At 38.3% G+C, this 18,425-nt stretch overlaps 1 protein-coding gene across 1 annotated transcript; it reads right to left on the bottom strand.

The window, feature by feature from the left end:
* Positions 1 to 1,771: 1,771 nt before the first annotated feature.
* Positions 1,772 to 7,198, bottom strand: LOC131370818 (protein kinase C epsilon type-like). Its single transcript, XM_058418327.1, has 9 exons — positions 7,163 to 7,198; positions 6,295 to 6,393; positions 5,430 to 5,538; positions 4,352 to 4,401; positions 4,184 to 4,249; positions 3,770 to 3,862; positions 3,620 to 3,664; positions 3,481 to 3,546; positions 1,772 to 2,893 (listed from the first exon to the last, which is right to left on the bottom strand). Exons 1-9 carry the CDS (start codon positions 7,196 to 7,198, stop codon positions 1,772 to 1,774), a joined length of 1,686 nt encoding a protein of 561 aa, XP_058274310.1.
* Between the last annotated feature and the right edge of the window lie 11,227 nt (positions 7,199 to 18,425).

Genomic DNA, 18,425 nt, shown 5'->3' with positions numbered 1-18,425 from the left:
AAACAACACAGAGCTAAGGACTAGAAAGTAAGTTAATCTAGCCACATACAGTGTATAGTGTGGAACCTAGTGCAAACAGAGTAAGAAATAAAATGAAAGAGTACTGACCAGTATACAGTCTATGTGGACCAGTGTGCAAAGAAAAGGAGGCTTGTGAACATGTACACATATGATAGCAGCAGCTGGGAGCAGCATTAAAGTGTGATGTACAAAAACAGCATTTAAACAGCATTAAAGTGTAATGTACAACGAAATATACAGTTTTGGCAGCACTGAAAAAAGGTGGTCCAGTAAACATAGATGTATATTGAATATGAATGTTCTGTTCTGGGTGTTGAGTCTGATGGCTGGAGGAAAGAAACTGTTACACAGTCTGGTTGTGAGGCTCAGATGCTTCTGTATCTTTTTCCAGAGGGCAGGAGGGTGAGGAGTGTGTGTGAGGGGTGTGTGGGGTCACTCACAATGCTGTTTCTTATCAGTACACTACACAGCTGTTCTCATCTGTTTTTGTTTATAAAGTTGTTTTTAAGTCTGTCATCTTTATAATTGTGTGTGTAGAAGCACATTTTTAATGTTCTGCTTGCTTATTTCTTTCTATTAATTTTGAGAAATGATTTATTTTAATGTAATTGATTATATATATATATATATTATTAGTTGAAAATAGGTTCAATAGATCTCTTTTTCTTTCCCAGACAGAGTATTAGTGTTGACTTTTTGTTATATAAAGAGTTTTTTAAAACACTGGCTGATGAACATCTGGATGTTTGAACAAAAGCAAAACAATTGATAAGTCTTCTATGAGGAAAAAAGGTTATTTATTTGATAATTACAAACACAGTACAAATTAATCTTTAAAATGATCAATTAATATTCAAATTCAAATCAAATTCAAATTTTATTAATCACATACGAAATCACACAGTACGACATGTAGTGAAGTGATTTTAACGACTGTCCTACATTTGAAGAAAGAAAAGAGTATAAATTAAAGTGTGTGGACATGAAAAATAAGGGATATAGTTAAAAATATATAGAAAAAAATAGGGAAAATTAAACAGTAGAAATTAAAGACAAAAATAATTGTGAAAAACCAGTAGTTCTCGTATATGCATATGCAAATATATGTATATATTATATATATATATGTATATAAATATGAATATGAATATAAATATGCATAAATAATATAAAAATAAACAATAAATTATAATGATAAAAATAATAATTTAATTTCATATATAATATAAAATGAAATATAAAATATAAAATACGGGGGTCTGCTGGAGCCTATCCCAGCGCACATAGGGCGAAAGGCAGGGGTACACCCTGGACAGTCCATCACAGGGCCACACAGACAAACAACCACACACACTCACTCCTATGGGCAATTTAAAATTACCAATCAACCTAATGTACATGTCTTTGGACTGTGGGAGGAAACCGGAGTACCCGGAGTAAACCCACGCAGGCACGGGGAGAACATGCAAACTCCACACAGAAAGGCCCCAGCCTGTTCGACCCCGGGATTCGAACCCAGGACCTTCTTGCTGTGAGGCAACAGTGCTAACCACTAAGCCACCGTGCTGCCCATCAAAATATAATATAATATAATATAATATAATATAATATAATATAATATAATATAATATAATATATAGTGTATATAAAAATAAAATATTATAATTTAAATGGTATGACAATAATAATAATAATAATAATAATAATAATAATAATAATAATAATATATGCTAATATTAGATTAGCAAAGTTAATATTTAGTGTTAATAAATGAGAAGCCATCAAACTCCTCTTGGATGGACTGGATGAAGAAGGAGAGATTCCCATGAGAAAGCTTGGGCTCCTCACGGGTGAATCTGCCATCAAAATTATTGACGTCCCTCTTTGATGTTATCTGTGGTTGAAACGGAGGAGTGATCTTCCTCTGTTCCAGCCATGACCAGTTGATCTCACTGAAGAAAGGGTGAGCTTTGATGGCATTCTCCTTGCCCTCGGACACCACACAGCCGAGACGATCCATGGGCTTCTTCCTCAGGAACGCTTTGAGGATGTTGACCGCATTCCTACTGAGGTCTGATGGATATTCCGGTTCAGCATTGATGATGGACTCAAACATCTTCTCCTCGTTGTGATCATGAAACGGAGCGTAGCCTGTCATCATCTCGTACATGATCACACCTAGGGCCCACCAATCCACCGATGTGTCGTATTCCCAATACTGTAACACCTCTGGTGCCATGTAGTTGGGTGTGCCACAAAAAGTGTTGGCAGTCTTGCCGTCTAGTATTCCCTCTGCGCACAAGCCAAAGTCAGCAAGCTTGCAGTGGCCATCGGCATCGAGGAGGATGTTTCCAGGTTTGAGATCTCTGTGTATAATCCCATTGCGGTGGAGGAACATGAGGGCACAGGCGATCTCAGCAGCATAAAATCTGGTGCGGGGTTCATCAAATCCACATGAACAGGAAATGTGAAATGCAAGATCCCCGCCATTCACAAATTCCATTGCGAAGCACAGTGAGTCGCTGGTCTGGAAGCTACAGTAGAGGTGGGTCAGGTAGGGGTGTTCACTGGCCAGAGCCAAGATCCGCCTCTCCATAAAGGTGCAGCTGATGTTTTCATATTCCCAGATCATGTCCTTCTGCATAAACTTCAGCGCATACACCTCATCAGTGCCTTTGAGCTCGGACAAAATCACCTTCCCGTATGTACCCTTTCCAAGCACACTGAGGAAGTTGAAGTCCTCCAGGCTCTTTCTCTCAGGCTGTAGCTCCTCATCCTCTCTGCTCTCCTCTGAATTACACTCATTCAGGACGAATGCTGTAGGGTCATCACCAGAAGCGGTGGGCAGCGGCTCATCATACAGCTCAGCGACCTTAACACACACAAACACACAAAATTAGTCACTGCAGTTAACAACATTTTGTAATGTCACAATGAATAAGCCCTTACCTGAGTTCCAGTAAGAAGGTCCTCAGTGTCCTTAAATTGAGAGAAATCCTGCAAATAACATTTAGATAAAGCTCAACATCTACAACCCCAATTCACAAAAGTGAACATTGAAGCAGAGCAAAAAGATCACAAGTGCTTCATATCACAAGAGTTTTATATTAAAACACAGAACATTATATGGATCTTAATGTCCACTGACTAGAAATCGAAAAACAAAACAAAACAACTTGTAAAATTGTGTGTGTGTGTGTGTGTGTGTGTGTGTGTGTGTGTCTCTCTCAGCTGCAGCACTGTACAGTACCTCAGACTGGGAGCTGATGGAGTCTGGAGACTGAACCTGATCATCACACCAGGCTCTGTTCAGCTCACCAGCACTGGGAGGCTGTGAAAAGTAGAGCAAAAAGTTCACCAGTGTTTCTTATTCTAGCGGTTTCATACTAACACATCTAACATTCTGTCACATGGACAATCCAGCGGTCATCTTTGTAAATAAATTGTAGGTTTGGTTACCAGACTGACAGCTGAAGTGTCTTGTTGAGGTTCAGTGGACTGCAGCTGCAGGTTTGCCTCAACAGCCTTAACACACACAAACACAATTAGTCACTGCAGTTAACAAAATTTTATCACACCACAATGAATAATCCCTTACCTGCATGTCAGTGGACGGGTCTTCAGTGTCATCATAAGAGAATTCCTATAAATGACAATTAGATGAAACTCAAGAACTATTAAAAAAAAAGCGTGCATATAATACTCACTACTGTCAAATCTCTTCATCAGAGTAATAAAGACTGATTACCTCATGATGCAAGGGGTACGTCTCTGTGGTTTCACAGGGTTGACTCTCTGGACCCCTTAATATCCTGAGGTGGTCTCTCTTGATTTCCACTGACTAGAAAGAGAACAACAAAAATAAACATTCAAACTTGTAAAGACGTGTGTGTGTGTGTGTGTGTGTGTGTGTGTGTGTGTGTGTGTGTCTCAGCTACAGCACTGTACAGTACCTCAGACTGGGAGCTGATGGAGTCTGGAGACTGAACCTGATCATCACACCAGGCTCTGTTCAGCTCACCAGCACTGGGAGGCTGTGAAAAGTAGAGCAAAAAATTCACAAGTGTTTCTCTTTCTAGCAGTTTCATACTAACACATCTAACATTCTGTCACATGGACAATCCTGCGGTCATCTTTGTAAATAAATTGTAGATTTGGTTACCAGACTGACAGCTGAAGTGTCACTGTGAGGGTCACCAGTAAAAATCAGCACTTTGGGCTCATCGACCTTAATAGACATAGACATAGACATAGACACACACACACACAGTTAGTAGCAGCCTAAATGTTTGAAATGTAGTTAAAATCGGACTATTTAGCGGACACTTACCTGGAGGACAGAGGGAGTATCAGGTGATTCTCCCAGCACATCCACAGAGTCTGTAAAAAAGGAGGTTTTCTGTGACTCAGAATAATGACTTCAATTACAACTAACATTTTCTATCATACATTTACAACCAATAGCCAAGTTTATTAACTAGTAGGTAAAACTAGGAGAAATATTGTAGTGTTGAGAGCTTAAAATGGGTAGCCATGTTTTCAAGTGCATTAGCATTCAGCTAACTATTCAATTAAAATCAGGCATTAATAATAAATGAGAATATTTAGCCATCTACTGATTTTAATGTTTTATTCTACACAATACAATATTTAGCTCCCCAGCTATATAGCCAGGTTTGTTAGCAGTGTAGCTAATGTTAGACCAGTGTTTCCCACACACACAAATGATAGATTAGTGATGGCAAGCAGATTCATTTTCTAATTATTTTATTTAGTAATCTTAAATGGAGAGAGAGAGAGAGAGAGAGAGAGAGAGAGAGAGAGACCGAGTTCAGCAATCTAACAATCTTTATACTCACTATGATATTGTGGAAATGACACGATTAGCTACATTCTAAAGGCAGATAAGACATTTGTAACAAAAAGACATTAATGACATGTAAAAGGTACATTAATTTAACATGGAATTTGTGTAATAATGAAACACATAGACAAATTCTCTAGATAAATAACATTAGGCCAAAAATTACACCGAAATTTAAAGAGGTAAAAGTCCGTGCGCGAGAGCTAGCGAAAAGTCCGTGCGCGAGAGCTAGCTAATCACTAGACTAAGCATGATTTTGTCTAAAACCAGTGGTCATTATTGTTAAAAGTGACCGACCAGTGAGGTAAACATTTTACTGCCGAAATAAAATAAATTCTTAAGTCAGTGTTATCAATCCGGTTAAGTATTTTGCTGTGTAGTTTATTCCTATGGCCGAGTTCGCTAGCAAGGTAACTAGCATTAGGCTAATTCGCGGCAGAAGAGGATATCGCTGATTAACTAGATAACATTAGACTGTAACACAGTGTAACTTAAACATGATTTATTGTAAAAACACTATGATATTAAAGTCAAATCATCCTACCGTGAGCTGGCTGAGTGTGGTCGGTAGCTGTGCTGCGTCTCTGAAAGTAGCGGTACACGAAGTAACCCGCACCTGCAGAGACAGCGAGCAGCCCCGCAGCACAGCCGATCTTGCGGAGAGGAAAATTTGTCACATCCGGGAGAAATCGTCTAAAGTCCATGGGTTTCTTCTTTTCCAGTTGCTTTCTTTAGTCCTTTGGGTTTGTTCTTCTCTAATCGCTTTCTGTGGTCTTGATTGCTGTTGTTTATCCAAAGTCAAGCACCAACTCAATGTTGTGGTTTGATTTAAAATCGTTCCACGTGACGCGCTATCACCATGGAGACAGTTTAAACAGAAATAAACAGTTCTTTGAACAACAGGACACGCCCACCATGACACGTGCACAGGTTCTGACACCGGGGCTCGAGACCTCACGTGGGATTGTCTGATCTTGGGATTGGGGTTTCTGCATAGAAACTCGATTTATGGATTATTTAATAATAATTAAAAAAATAAAATGAAATAATACAATTATAAAAGAATAAAAATAAAAATGTATTTATTATTATTATTATTATTATTATTATTATTGCTGCTGTTTTATGGTTGCAATATATAGTATAATAATGTCTATTTTAACTAATAATACTTAATAGTATTATACAGTAATAATATAACTGACTACCGGATATATAGATAATGTAGCAATATTTACATTCACAGGCGAGAGTATATACAAATAAGGCAGCCAAAACCAAAACAGGGCATAGATCAGCCTCAAAGTCAAGGCAAGCAAGGATTGAAACCAGATTGAAGCAGAAACACGACACGGAACTACACACAACACAAACACCAAATGTGAAGTGAGCAATCAAGCTCCTGGTACTGGCTTCTGTCCCAGCTTTATAGGGTCACCATTACTGATTAGTGGTGGTAGAAGCTGGATCATCAGGAAAGCCCGGGCTGGAGTACGGAGTGGACCAACCTGAAGAAGTTAAGCACGGGACAGGACACACAAAACAAACTAGTTCAGTAGGTTACAGACTTAGGATACTATTAGCTTAAAACTGAGCTGTTGCTGCTTTTATTTTTTGTTTTTTAAAATATATACATATAACATATAACAATACATAAAAATGGGGGAAAATAAGAGCTAGTTTAAGTGTTTCAGGAAGAGGTAGGTCTTCAGTCGTTGTCTGAAGACAGTCAGCAACTCGGCTGTACGGACATCTAGGGGAAGTTCATTCCACCACCTTGGTCCCTGAACAGAGAAGAGTCTAGATGTATGCCTACCTTTTACCCTGAGAGATGATGGGACCAGTCGGGCAGTGCTAGTGGATCAGAGGGAGCGAGGTGCAGTGTGAGGAGTAATAAGAGCTTTGAGGTAAGATGGTGCTGGTCCATTCTTGGCTTTGTAGGCCAGCATCAGTGTTTTGATCTGATGTGTGCAGCTACTGGAAGCCAGTGGAAGAACGCAGCAGTGGGGTGGTGTGGGAGAACTTAGGCAGGTTGAAAACAAGTCGTTCAGCTGCATTTTGGATCATTTACCGTGGATGAATTGCATTAAGAGGAAGATCTGCCATTAAAGAGTTGCAGTAGTCCAGTCTCAAAATGACCAGAGACTGAACAAGCACTTGAGTAGCCTCTGTGGATAAAAATGGTCGAATCCTTCTGATGTTGTACAGATGAAACCAACATGAGCATGTCACATTAACAACATGGGAGGAAAAGGATAACTGATTGTCCATGGTTACCCCAAGGTTGCGAGCAGTGGCCGAAGGGGAGACCATGGAGTTTTTCAGAGACAATGCAAGATCCTGGGCAAGGGATCACCTGGGATGACCAGCAGTTCAGTTTTGCTGAGATTGAGTTTCAGCTGATGAGCTGTCATCCAAGATGAAATGTCCACCAGACACGCTGATATCTGAGTAGATGCCATTGTATCTGAGGGAGAGAAGGAGAAAATAAGTTGTGAAAATAAGGTGGCACTGGCATAGCAGTGGTATGAAAACCCATGTGAGGATATAACTTTGTCAAGAGAGTGAGTGTAGAGGGAGAAAAGGAGAGGAGCTTGTGGGACACCAGGAGAAAGTCTGCATGGAACAGATGTCAATCCCTTCCATGTTACCTGATATGAGCGACCATCCAGATAGGAAGCAAATCATTCCCATGCTGTTCCAAAAATTCCAAGACTCCTGAGGGACAAGAGTCTTGTGGTTAACTGTGTCAGATGCTGCAGAAAGGTCGAGGAGGATGAGGACCGATGACAGCTTGGCTGATCTAGCAGCATGTATTTTCTCAGTAACCGCCAAAAGGGCAGTCTCTGTGGAATGTACTGCTTTGAAGCCAGACTGGTTGGGATCATGGAGGTTATTCTGCAGGAGATAGTCATACAACTGATTATAAACAATGTGTTCAGATATTTTGAAAGAAAAAGAAGTGAAAAAAAAGAAGAGCAGGTTTTCTTCAGTATGAGGATAACCCTTGCTCTCTTAAAGGCAGTTTTTACATGACCAGATGTTATGGATCATTATATATAGTATAATAATGTCTATTTTAACTAATAATACTATATTATTATTATTATTATTATTATTATTATTATTATTATTATTATTATTATTATTATTATTATTGTTGTTGTTGTTGTTGTTGTTGTTGTTATTATTATAAATATGAACAAAAGGAAAAAATCTATTAACAGCTAATAGATAGAACTTGCATAATTATGAATATTTAATGCACCTGTGTGAAACTCTTCAATCAGCAATCAGTCCTCTTCCATCTATAAAAGATGCCACCTCTGTGTTGCTATTTGCAAGCAAGTCAAAAATGTTCACCATTAATGTTTTGTGTGTGAATAAAATGTAAATAATATGAGATTCAATTTCCTCTGTTAAACAAACTTTTATTTCAAACTAACCACTGTAGCTGAAAATGTAAAATAAATCTCTTGTTGCACAGGACGTTTGTCAGAGACACATCCACCAAACCACAGGGGTTTAGAATAGAAAAAGCAAAAAGCTTTTATGAACTGTGTGTTACATCACTATTGTGTAATATCAGGTGCAGATGGACAGCAGCAACATTAATATGGAATTATATGAAAATGTTGATCATTACTTTAATAATTGTCTTTCATGCATAAACAACCACCTTAAGTTAATGAACAAATTAAAATATTTACATTCCTGGTGCTAATTTTCTGTGCAGCACAAATACCTAAAGTAGATCATTTTTATGCCTCCAACACTGTATTATAGCAGGATAGGAATAACCATCTGTAATCCTTACTTCTGTAATCCATAAGGACGGGGAAATTGATAACACCATAGATACATTACTTATTTGGTACACAGGATGCAAGATTCGCACACAATCTCACAAACATGGTGCACTTGGATTAACACTATTAAGAGTTAAAATGAATCTGTTAGTGTAACTATCCTGTCATCCATGTGCAATCCTCACTCCAAAAAGTCCTGCAATGAACAAAAATATTTATTTTTCCTTTAACAAAGGTATTAAATTTGACAAAGCAGTGCGCTCAAAAACCCTGCACAATGACCCTGTATGGTACAGTACCAACCAAAATGATGAGATACCTTACTGTTGCCCTATACAATACAGCCATATGGCACAACATAGTAAAATGAGTGTGTAGCATAAGACATTTGGATATCAAAGGGCTTGAAGTATCTCAACTCATGAGGTGATACAAATGAAACATTATTCACTTGGTCAACAACATTAAAAGCATGAAAATGCTCCTCTCCATTTCTGATACACAAAAAAACACTTAATTTCTCAGAAAGATACAGACAATCTTACTGAACACTGGCATCTCATGTACAAAATCAGTGCAAACAACAAGACCTGTGTGATACTCAATACCATGAAGTTTAACCCATTTCGTGACACTTATTTCACTTGACATATCAATTTGCACCTGTGTGAAACTTTTCAATCAGCAATCAGTCCTCTTCCATCTATAAAAGATGCCACCTTGTCACCTCTGTGTTGCTATTTGCAAGCATGGATCAAAGAGGTTAAAGGCATGGAAGGAGAGTAAGAGGCCATGGAAGAAGAGCCAGAGGAAGAGGTGTTCCAATGAAATTTGGGCAGTGGCGGCCGGTCAGTAGGGGGCGCTGGGATGCCGCCCCCTTAAAGTTAGCCAGAGAAGAACGCTTCTTTAACACATTAACAATAATTATATATTTTAATAACAAGATCATTTAATTGTACTATTCCTCTGTTAGTCATATTATCATTTATTTAAAAAAACCCATTAAGTGTAACCCATGTTGTGACACTTATTTCACTTGACATATCAATTTGAAAATGTTCCGAATTCACATCACTATTTTCAACATCACTCAGTATTTTTGATTTTACAGGCCCAAACTCAATACCTGTGGCAGACAGTGACTCCCAGTGATGGGTATGGGAATTTATGGGAATTTTTGACCATTGCTCTAGAAGCGCATTTGTGAGGTCAGGCCTCACAAATGAGAAAAGTTGCTCTGATTCATCACTCCAGAGAACACGTCTCCACTGCTCTAGAGTCCAGTGGCGGCGTGCTTCCCATCACTGCATCCGACGCTTTGCATTGCACTTGGTGATGTAAGGCTCGGATGCAGCTGCTCGGCCATGAAATCCCGTACCATGAAGCTCTCTACATACTGATCTTGAGCTAATCCAAAGGCAACGCAACTCTTGGAGGTCTGAAGCTATTGACTCTGCAGAAAGTTGCTGACTTCTGTGCACTGTGCTCCTCAGCATGCGCTGACCCCGATCAGTGATTTTAAATGGACTACCACTTCATGGACTGAGTTACTGTTGTTCCCACTAACAGTATGGAATATTTAGTAGTGAGGAAATTTCACGAATGGACTTAATGCACAGGTGGCAGCTGATCACTGTACCACGCTTAATTTCACTGAGCTCCTGAGAGCGACCCATTCTTTCCCAAATATTTGTAGAAGCAGTCTGCATGCCTAGGTGCTTGATTTTATACAAATGGGGCCATGGAAGTGATTGGAACAACTGAATTAAATTATTTATTTATTTATTTATTTATTTATTTATTTATTTATTTATTTATTTATTTATTAATTATTTATTTATTTATTTTTTTGGGGGGGGGGGTCCCAAAACTTTTGACAAAATAGTGTATAAGCTTATGTATTTGTATGTATATATATGTGTTTTCATTTTAAAAGTGATGCTTAGCTTTATTACAATGAGGTTTTGCCTTTTCATCTAAACATTTCAAATCATTACATTAAAAATAAATTAGTACCAGATGATGTTCTTACCTTTAGACTGGACCAAATATATAATTTGTACATACTGCAACAACAGCTATAAAAAGATGCCATAAAAAAGCCATACAGATGACAATGAAGGTAGATACAGTAAGCTCCCTGTACATTAAGCTCCCTGTCCCTCAGGAGAACCTGAGAAAATGCAGTTTAAAATGAACAACTGTAATCAGTTGTTCATTTTAAACTGCATTTTCTCAGGTTCTCCAAATGCATGTCTCACTGCTCTGTGGGTTTTTTAAAATCTAGTATTTACTTTATTTCCATCCATCATCTATACCCACTTTATGGTGGAGCCTATCCCAGCGCACATAGAGTGAAAGGCAGGGGTACACCCTGGACAGGTCACCAGTCCATCGCAGGACCACATATAGATAGACACTCACACTCACATTTAGAATTACCAATCAACCTAATGTAAACCCACACAGGCATGGGGAGACCTTCTTACTGTGAGGCAACAGTCCTAACCACTAAGCCACTGTGCTGCCCTATTTACTTTATTTCATGTTGTGTAAATTCAAGTGCATTTTGAAAGAACTGGCTGTTCAGGAGTGTGAGCACATTATAAAAATACCCTTACTTTAATTGCTGGGTGCTGGGTGAAGTTGCGTTTGAAAATATTGCATAATTACACAATTCATATTTTAACTACAATGCCTAAAAATGCCTAGTTCCTAACCAGAAATGTGAGTAAATGTGAGTTTTACTTTCTACTGTAGGTGTAAATATGAACAAAAAACTGTCTTCTAAAGCAAAAATAAAACTTTTTTATAGAAAACGCGAAAATCATTCATCTGCAATATTAAGACGTATGTAAAATAAATGAACTCCCACCATGGATACAAGAGACATGTTTATTTCATGAACTGAAGTTGAATTGTGCTTTTTAGGACAACATGGTTTAGAAAAGATACAGACTGGTAATAAAATAATAATAATAATAATAATAATAATAATAATAATAATAATAATAATAATAATAATAATAATAACAATTGGCACATGGCTTCATATAAATAGTCATTTATTCAGATGAAGAGATTACACAAAAAAGTTAATGTGTAAAAAAAAAGTAAAAAAAAAAGTAAAATGAAGACCCGGAAGTCCGATATCTCTGTGATGTCCTCCTGTCACTCACTACATTACACATTGATATAGATTACATGACGAACACACACATGTATCTTATGAAGTTTTTATTGGATTTATTTGCGTGTTGTTTATTTTTTACATTTCTTACCTGGCCATGTTGGTACACTTGGGACTCGAACCCCGACCTACCGTAGCAAGAGCATAGAGTCACCATTAGAAAATATGTATTGAAACACTTTTCTTTTAAATAAGTGAATTAAAATGAATTAGCCACAACGTCCTATAAGCCGTATGAAATATTGGGCTTGTTTTCTTGTCGAAAGCCCGGTGAGTGTATAACATGTTCACTTTTAGCCCGTAGCTTGTAGCTGTGGCTGATGAGAAATGACACCATACTTGATATTGTTGTCTAGATACTTTTCATAAGAACCAGTCTGGAGTGTGTGAGAATGATGTCTAATGTTTACATGCTTTGGTGCCTTTTTGTATCAATGCAATGAGCTGAAGTCTGCCGCCATGTTCATATGAAATTTAAAGGGGACTGAGGCGATCACGAATTTGTGTACAGTTTATGGAGAATCGCAGAATTATAGGAGGGCTGAGTAGAAAATGGCCTAGTGACGCCCATGGTGGCGTCATAATGATGGTATAGCGGTGGATTAATTCAATGAAGGACACCAGTGAAGGCCTAGATGTGAAATGCACTGGAATAACATGAGATTGACCTCATCCTTCATATCTACAGAATTGCAGCACTCTATTGGCTTGAGAAGCACTTCATCTGAATACCCTGTGCTATTATTATATATGTTTGTGTGTGTGTGGAGAGAGAGAGAGAGAGAGAGAGAGAGAGAGCGAGAGCATTAAATAACTTTTTAATTTAATAAAATCTGTCAGTGTGATTTGTTTGAGCTGCACTTTTCCAAGCCACTTTTCACTTTGCCTGTATGGTTAAGACAGAGCTCGCCCCTCCCCCACCAAGTTATCAACCAATTAGTGATTATCCAATCAGAGCTCTCCATGAACAACAAGAGAAAAACAAGCTCTCATTTTCTCAAGAAACTTTTCTACCTACCAGGATGGTTTAAAGTGGTTTAAAAGAAAGATGGAGCGGTCGAGATTGTATCACAGTGTGAGGAAAGACATGAAAAAGCCCAGGTAAGTAATTTGATTTTATTTGCACTAATAATATGATTGTTTTGGGCAGTAGGCTAGCAGCAGCGGCCCGAGTGCAGCCGAGTCTGTTTCGGAACCTATCGGCTTTAGACTGACGATGATTTAGCATTTTATATATCTTTTATATAGTGACATAAATCAATTAAATTAAGTTTTATAGTTTGGTACCTAAGGAACCCTCAGTTGGTGCTGGTGTGTCAAATGGCACATTTGGAGGGTCTGCCTAAACATTAGAGGTGAGGTGAGATGTTGTACAATAGATTTCTGTTTTTAGGTCTTTAATGGAGCCAGAGAGATATACAGTCTAAAAGTGTCATCTTTTATCAACCCTCACACCCATTATCTTTGTTGTACTCGCTGCTTTAAACACTGTGGGTTGTGTCTATCTTTTGAGTGCAGGTGAGGACACGTTTCAGCTACATTTGGTGGAGTTGGAACTGGAGGCCATGGAGGAGCAGATCTGCGGCCTACAGGTGAAGCATGCTCAGCTATAAGAGCACAATGGTACACTGGAATCATTACAAAACCAATACTCCCACCACCTCAACTCCATGTGTTTCTCTGCCCAGGCCCAGCGCAACCAGTCATGACTGCTTCCCACATACCAACAAGGAATTGAGAGCTTCAGTAGATTATTTGCTTTAAATGAATATTTACAGTCATGGTGTTAAGAACCATGCTCTTCGTTGATAACTGGAATGTTTTCTGGGAGTGTCCCAGGCTTTTCCGCACTGATGGCCTGCACCCCAGCAGAGTTGGAGCGGAACTCCTGTTGGACAACATCTCCAGGATGCTACAAGCTGTCTGACTGGTAAGTCATATCAAGTCGCAATTACAACAGTTATCGTCAATTAACTTAATGGATACAAGTGCACATGTAGCCCATTCTACAGAAACCACGTCCATTCCTCAAATAGTGAGACCAAAGACTAAATTCACTAAGATCTAGAAATCTTGTCATAATTCAACAGCTCACTCGCAACTAGCTCGCTCACACCCACAGCACTTGCTGTAAAAGAAATGATCAGATAAGTCTTGATGCACTCTGCCTTATCAAAACCTGGCTCAAACCAATTGACTATATTGATCTAAATGAGTCTACCCCATCAGGATATGTTTATAAGCATGAGCCTGTCAGACTGGTCATGGAGGTGGTGCTGTAGCTATCTATAGCGATTTTCTTACTTTTACTCAGAGAACAGGATTCAGGTTTAAATCATTTGAAGTGCTTGTTCTTAATGTTGCACTTTTGGTGGGGGGGGAAATCCGCTAACCCTTGCTCATGCTATTGTATATTGACCCCTAGGGCCCTATATTGATTTTCTAAAAGAGGTTGTAATTTTATTATTATTATTATTTTTTTTTTAGACATTTCAACATTTAAAAAAATCCTATTAAATCCTACTTGTTTGTTCCTGTCTTTTGTAAATGAAAACTATTTTACAAAAGAGAAAGGTGAAAAGGCCAAACCCAAAACCCCCAGAAAGTCATTTTATGAAACTGATCTATTGTTCTTCGATAGCTTCTTATGTCGGTATCTGCTGTCTGATTCATATTTAGAAGTTGAAGTCAATTTCAGAGGAGAGTGAAACAACCCTACCCCAGATCATTTATTTCCAAACAACCCAGGTATGAATTTATTCCAACATTCTCTCATACCTTTCAACATAGATAGATGGATACATACATACATACAACTTTGTCATTGTAAAGTACAGGTACATACATGAAAAAATATTGTAATGATAGATAGACTAGGAAGTGTACATCTGTTAATCTATAAAATTAACAATATGTACATTATATTACACAGAGAAAATATTATGATTATATTATAGCAGAATGTACAGGGTGGAGCAGAACTACAAAGTGGTGAGACATGAGTGTCCTAGTGGTGTTGTAGTGTAGAGTTCAAAAGAAAAACTAATACTATGAATTTACATCGTAAAGCCTTCTATTTTACAGCTCAATATAGAAATAAAGCGAAGCTACAGTGAATAGTAGCGATGGTGAATATTCCTTCTGTTAAACAGGGTTCTACTGTCGTAAGTGTAATTGTGGTACCACAGAACCCTTTTAAACCTAAACACCATGTTCTAAGGTTAAATGTAAACTCTGCTGAGAAAAACTCGACAGTGACACTAAACATAGCTGTTTTATACCACCGGCTAAAGTAGAAGAAATCGGTGAGAAATGTCTTATGATTTTGAGACCACTAACGTGTTGCATTTACATTATGTAGCACAGCCAGGTGAGAGAATTGATTATTATGATTTTACATCTCTATACCGTACGTAAATAAGACTAAGACATACCCGATCGGTCACCCTGCCATCATTTTTCATAACTTTCAGCCTCTGGCTTTGATGATACCGAAGTAATTTTCCAAAGTTTTATCACCTCGAAGTCTGTGGGTGCCTGTTCTGCCCTTTGTCACTCTCAAAGAGAACCTCAACATCTTCAGCTCTGCTACCTCCAGCTCTGACTCCTGTCTCTTCAGTGACGCTCCAAACCATACAGCATGGCCGGTCTCACCATTGTCTTGTACACCTTCCTCTTGATTCTCGCTGATCTTTTTCTATCACACAGAACTCCTGACACCTTTTCTCCACCCATTCCAACCTGCCTGCACTCACTTCTTTACCTTTTTTCCACACTCTCCATTACTTCTGTACCACTTTCACCTCTTCACCCTGTAACCTTACTGTTCCACTTCCCTCCCTTTCATTCACACACGTACTCAGTCTTACTACGACTGACTTACTCCACCTCTCCAGGTTTTCCTCCACCTGCTCCCTGCTCTCACTACAGATCACAATGTCCTCTGCAAACATCATTGTCCAAGGAGACTCCTGTCTGACCTCGTCTGACAACTGGTCCATCCTGATACAGTCCCACCTCCACTTTGAACTCCTCTGTCTGACCTACAGCACACCTCACCACTGTCCTGCTCCTATCATACATGTCCTGCACCACTCTGACATACTTCTGCTACTCCTGACTTCCTCATACAGTACCACAGGTACAAAAGGTAAAACCTCAATGAAGGCTAAAGGTATCACTTTAAATTACAACAATTCTGAAGCTGTCAATTTAAAATCACTGCCCGATGTCGCTAGTTCCCGAAAACATTGTATGGTGTTAGACATGTTGGGAAACTCTGTATGATGAATTGATTGGGAGAATAAACATAACATTTCTTGAAGGAATCCCTGATTCTTTGTGTGATGAACTATTTCCCAAAGCAAATTTACTGGTAATGGTTGACTTGATGGAATCTGCGAGTAAAAACGATAAAGTAGAAAAGGCTTTAACAAAATACACACATCATCGTAACCTCTCGGTTCTTTATCTGATTCAGAATCTCTTCTTTCGAGGCAAGGCAAGTAGAGCAATCAACCTAAATGCCAACTTCATGCTTCTTTTAAAAACCCTAGAGATAAATTACAGATCAGTGAACTAGCTCCTCAAATGTATCCTGGTAACAGCAAGTACTTTTTAGAATGTTTAAGATGCTACTTCTAGATCTTACAGCTATTTATTTGTTGACCTGAAAGCACAAACACCAGAAGAACTCAGTCTCTGGTCTGGGGTGTTTCCACAAAGAGAATCCTGTTGTGCTTCTAGCTAATTTCACCTTGTCTCTTAGATCTGTTTTGTGAGCCTAAAATGTATCTTGCATATTAAGTTAATATTTTATGTTTTGCTGATTATTTAGAAAACGACGTTGTGATTATTTCTGACGACGAGTTTCCTGAAATGTCCACACAAGTCCATAGGAATCTAATGAAGGCTGGAACATCAGGAACCCCAGTCTATCCAAAGACCCAAAGCTGTTGTAGTTCCACAGCCTTGAACAAACCAACAAACTTCACGTAAGTCACATCATAAAAGAATGAACAGTTTGTTAAACCTTTCATATATGTTTATTTTGTGTCCTATTCAGAAGTCGAGGATACAGATTGTCAGTGATGATTATAGGGATCGTGTTATAAGCGGCTATTTCCACTTTATTATCTTTAATAATAAATGTTGAGCCTCTTCGGATTGTGCAAGTTTCCATGCACTTGCACCTAAGAGGTTCGGCGTTCATACTCGGACTTGCCATTCTGAGGGTAAGAAATACACAAAAAAAACTTGGTAAATCTTGTTGATAAAATGTGTAAAAACCATTAAAATTCTATCCATATTATGTTATGTACGTCTGCTTATCCTAAAGACGGTCATATGGGAACTTAAAGCCAATCCCACCCTGGTCACGTTGCACACCAATTGTTGACGGATTCATTAGACTCGTTCAAACACTTCTGTAACTAACTCTTGATTTGCGAGTATTTATGAGCGATTCATTAGAGAACCGGTTCATGAGTCATTTGTTTGAGAATCTGACTTAATCTGTTGCGCTATAAAGACATAGAAAGAGCGCACTAAAATGCGAGCTGTCTGTCATCTGAACAAAAACTGACTACACTAAAATGAAGCATTCATTTCATTATGCATGCTTAAATATAATTTATTTAATTATTTTACTGTAGATTAACCTGTGGTGCTGAAAAGTGGTGCAGAACACAGAAAATATACAGAAAATGTCCTCTGAAAAAAGCTACATCCTGTCAGAGTCTATTATTCGGCTAATAAGCTAAATGTCATTATATATGGACTTTCTTGATATTTTACAGAACCTTATAACTCTTTTCGACTTAATTTATTATGGCGTTTTAAGCCTTTTTAATGTCATTGACATCATTTTTAAACTCAATTAAAAAGTTCCTCAGAAAAATCAGGCCCGCTAAAAGCAACGTGCATTTCAGCCTCGTCTCAAAGGGGCCAAACAGACCATTGCTAAACAAGCAGAGGGCAAAGAAACACACTTTATTATTTAACCCCAGACATACAACAGACACTTCCACATAAATCAAAAGACATGTAAAATGCTTGTGTTGAACCTCAGGGGTGTGACAGTGTGCTTTGCTGTAAACTTTTTTCCAACAATTTAACAGTAATCCTGAAACAGATGTGTGCAAATAAATTAGGTGAGATTGAGATTTTTTCATTTGATGTGTGGAACGGCTACGAGACAAGTTAGTTAAAAGCCATAAACGATCGTTTCATCACCAAACTCTGTTTTTTCTCTCTCTTGAGGTCAATAAGCCAACAGAAAATATTACAGAAAAACCAAAAAGTGCAAATTCCTCTGTCCTGAAGACTCCTTAAACAATTGAGCCATTTATTATTAGTCTAGATTATGTAGCATGTCCATTATACAAGTTTTAAAGGCTTTTGAAATTTTGCGATGGCAGAAATAAACACAAAATCAAGCAAATGACAGAATTCAGAAAAGCTTGCAGTTTTTCAAAGTTACAGCAGGTTTTCTACGTGTTGTGTCGAGACGTGTCATGTGATGTCATCACACACATAACGC

The sequence above is a fragment of the Hemibagrus wyckioides genome, linkage group LG20, assembly GCF_019097595.1.
Source record: "Hemibagrus wyckioides isolate EC202008001 linkage group LG20, SWU_Hwy_1.0, whole genome shotgun sequence".
In the NCBI taxonomy this organism is placed as follows: Eukaryota; Metazoa; Chordata; class Actinopteri; order Siluriformes; family Bagridae; genus Hemibagrus; species Hemibagrus wyckioides.
This window is presented reverse-complemented; position numbering and strand designations above follow the sequence as displayed.

Coding starts and splice junctions, on each gene's coding strand:
- LOC131370818 (XM_058418327.1), bottom strand. CDS start 7,198: ATGGTCTCCCCTTCGGCCACTGCTCGCAACCTTGGG. Junction 6,394..7,162: donor CCACTGCTCGCAACCTTGGG/GTAACCATGGAC, acceptor TAACTTCTTCAG/GTTGGTCCACTCCGTACTCC. Junction 2,894..3,480: donor ACACTTCAGCTGTCAGTCTG/GTAACCAAACCT, acceptor GTGTGTGTTAAG/GTCGCTGAGCTGTATGATGA.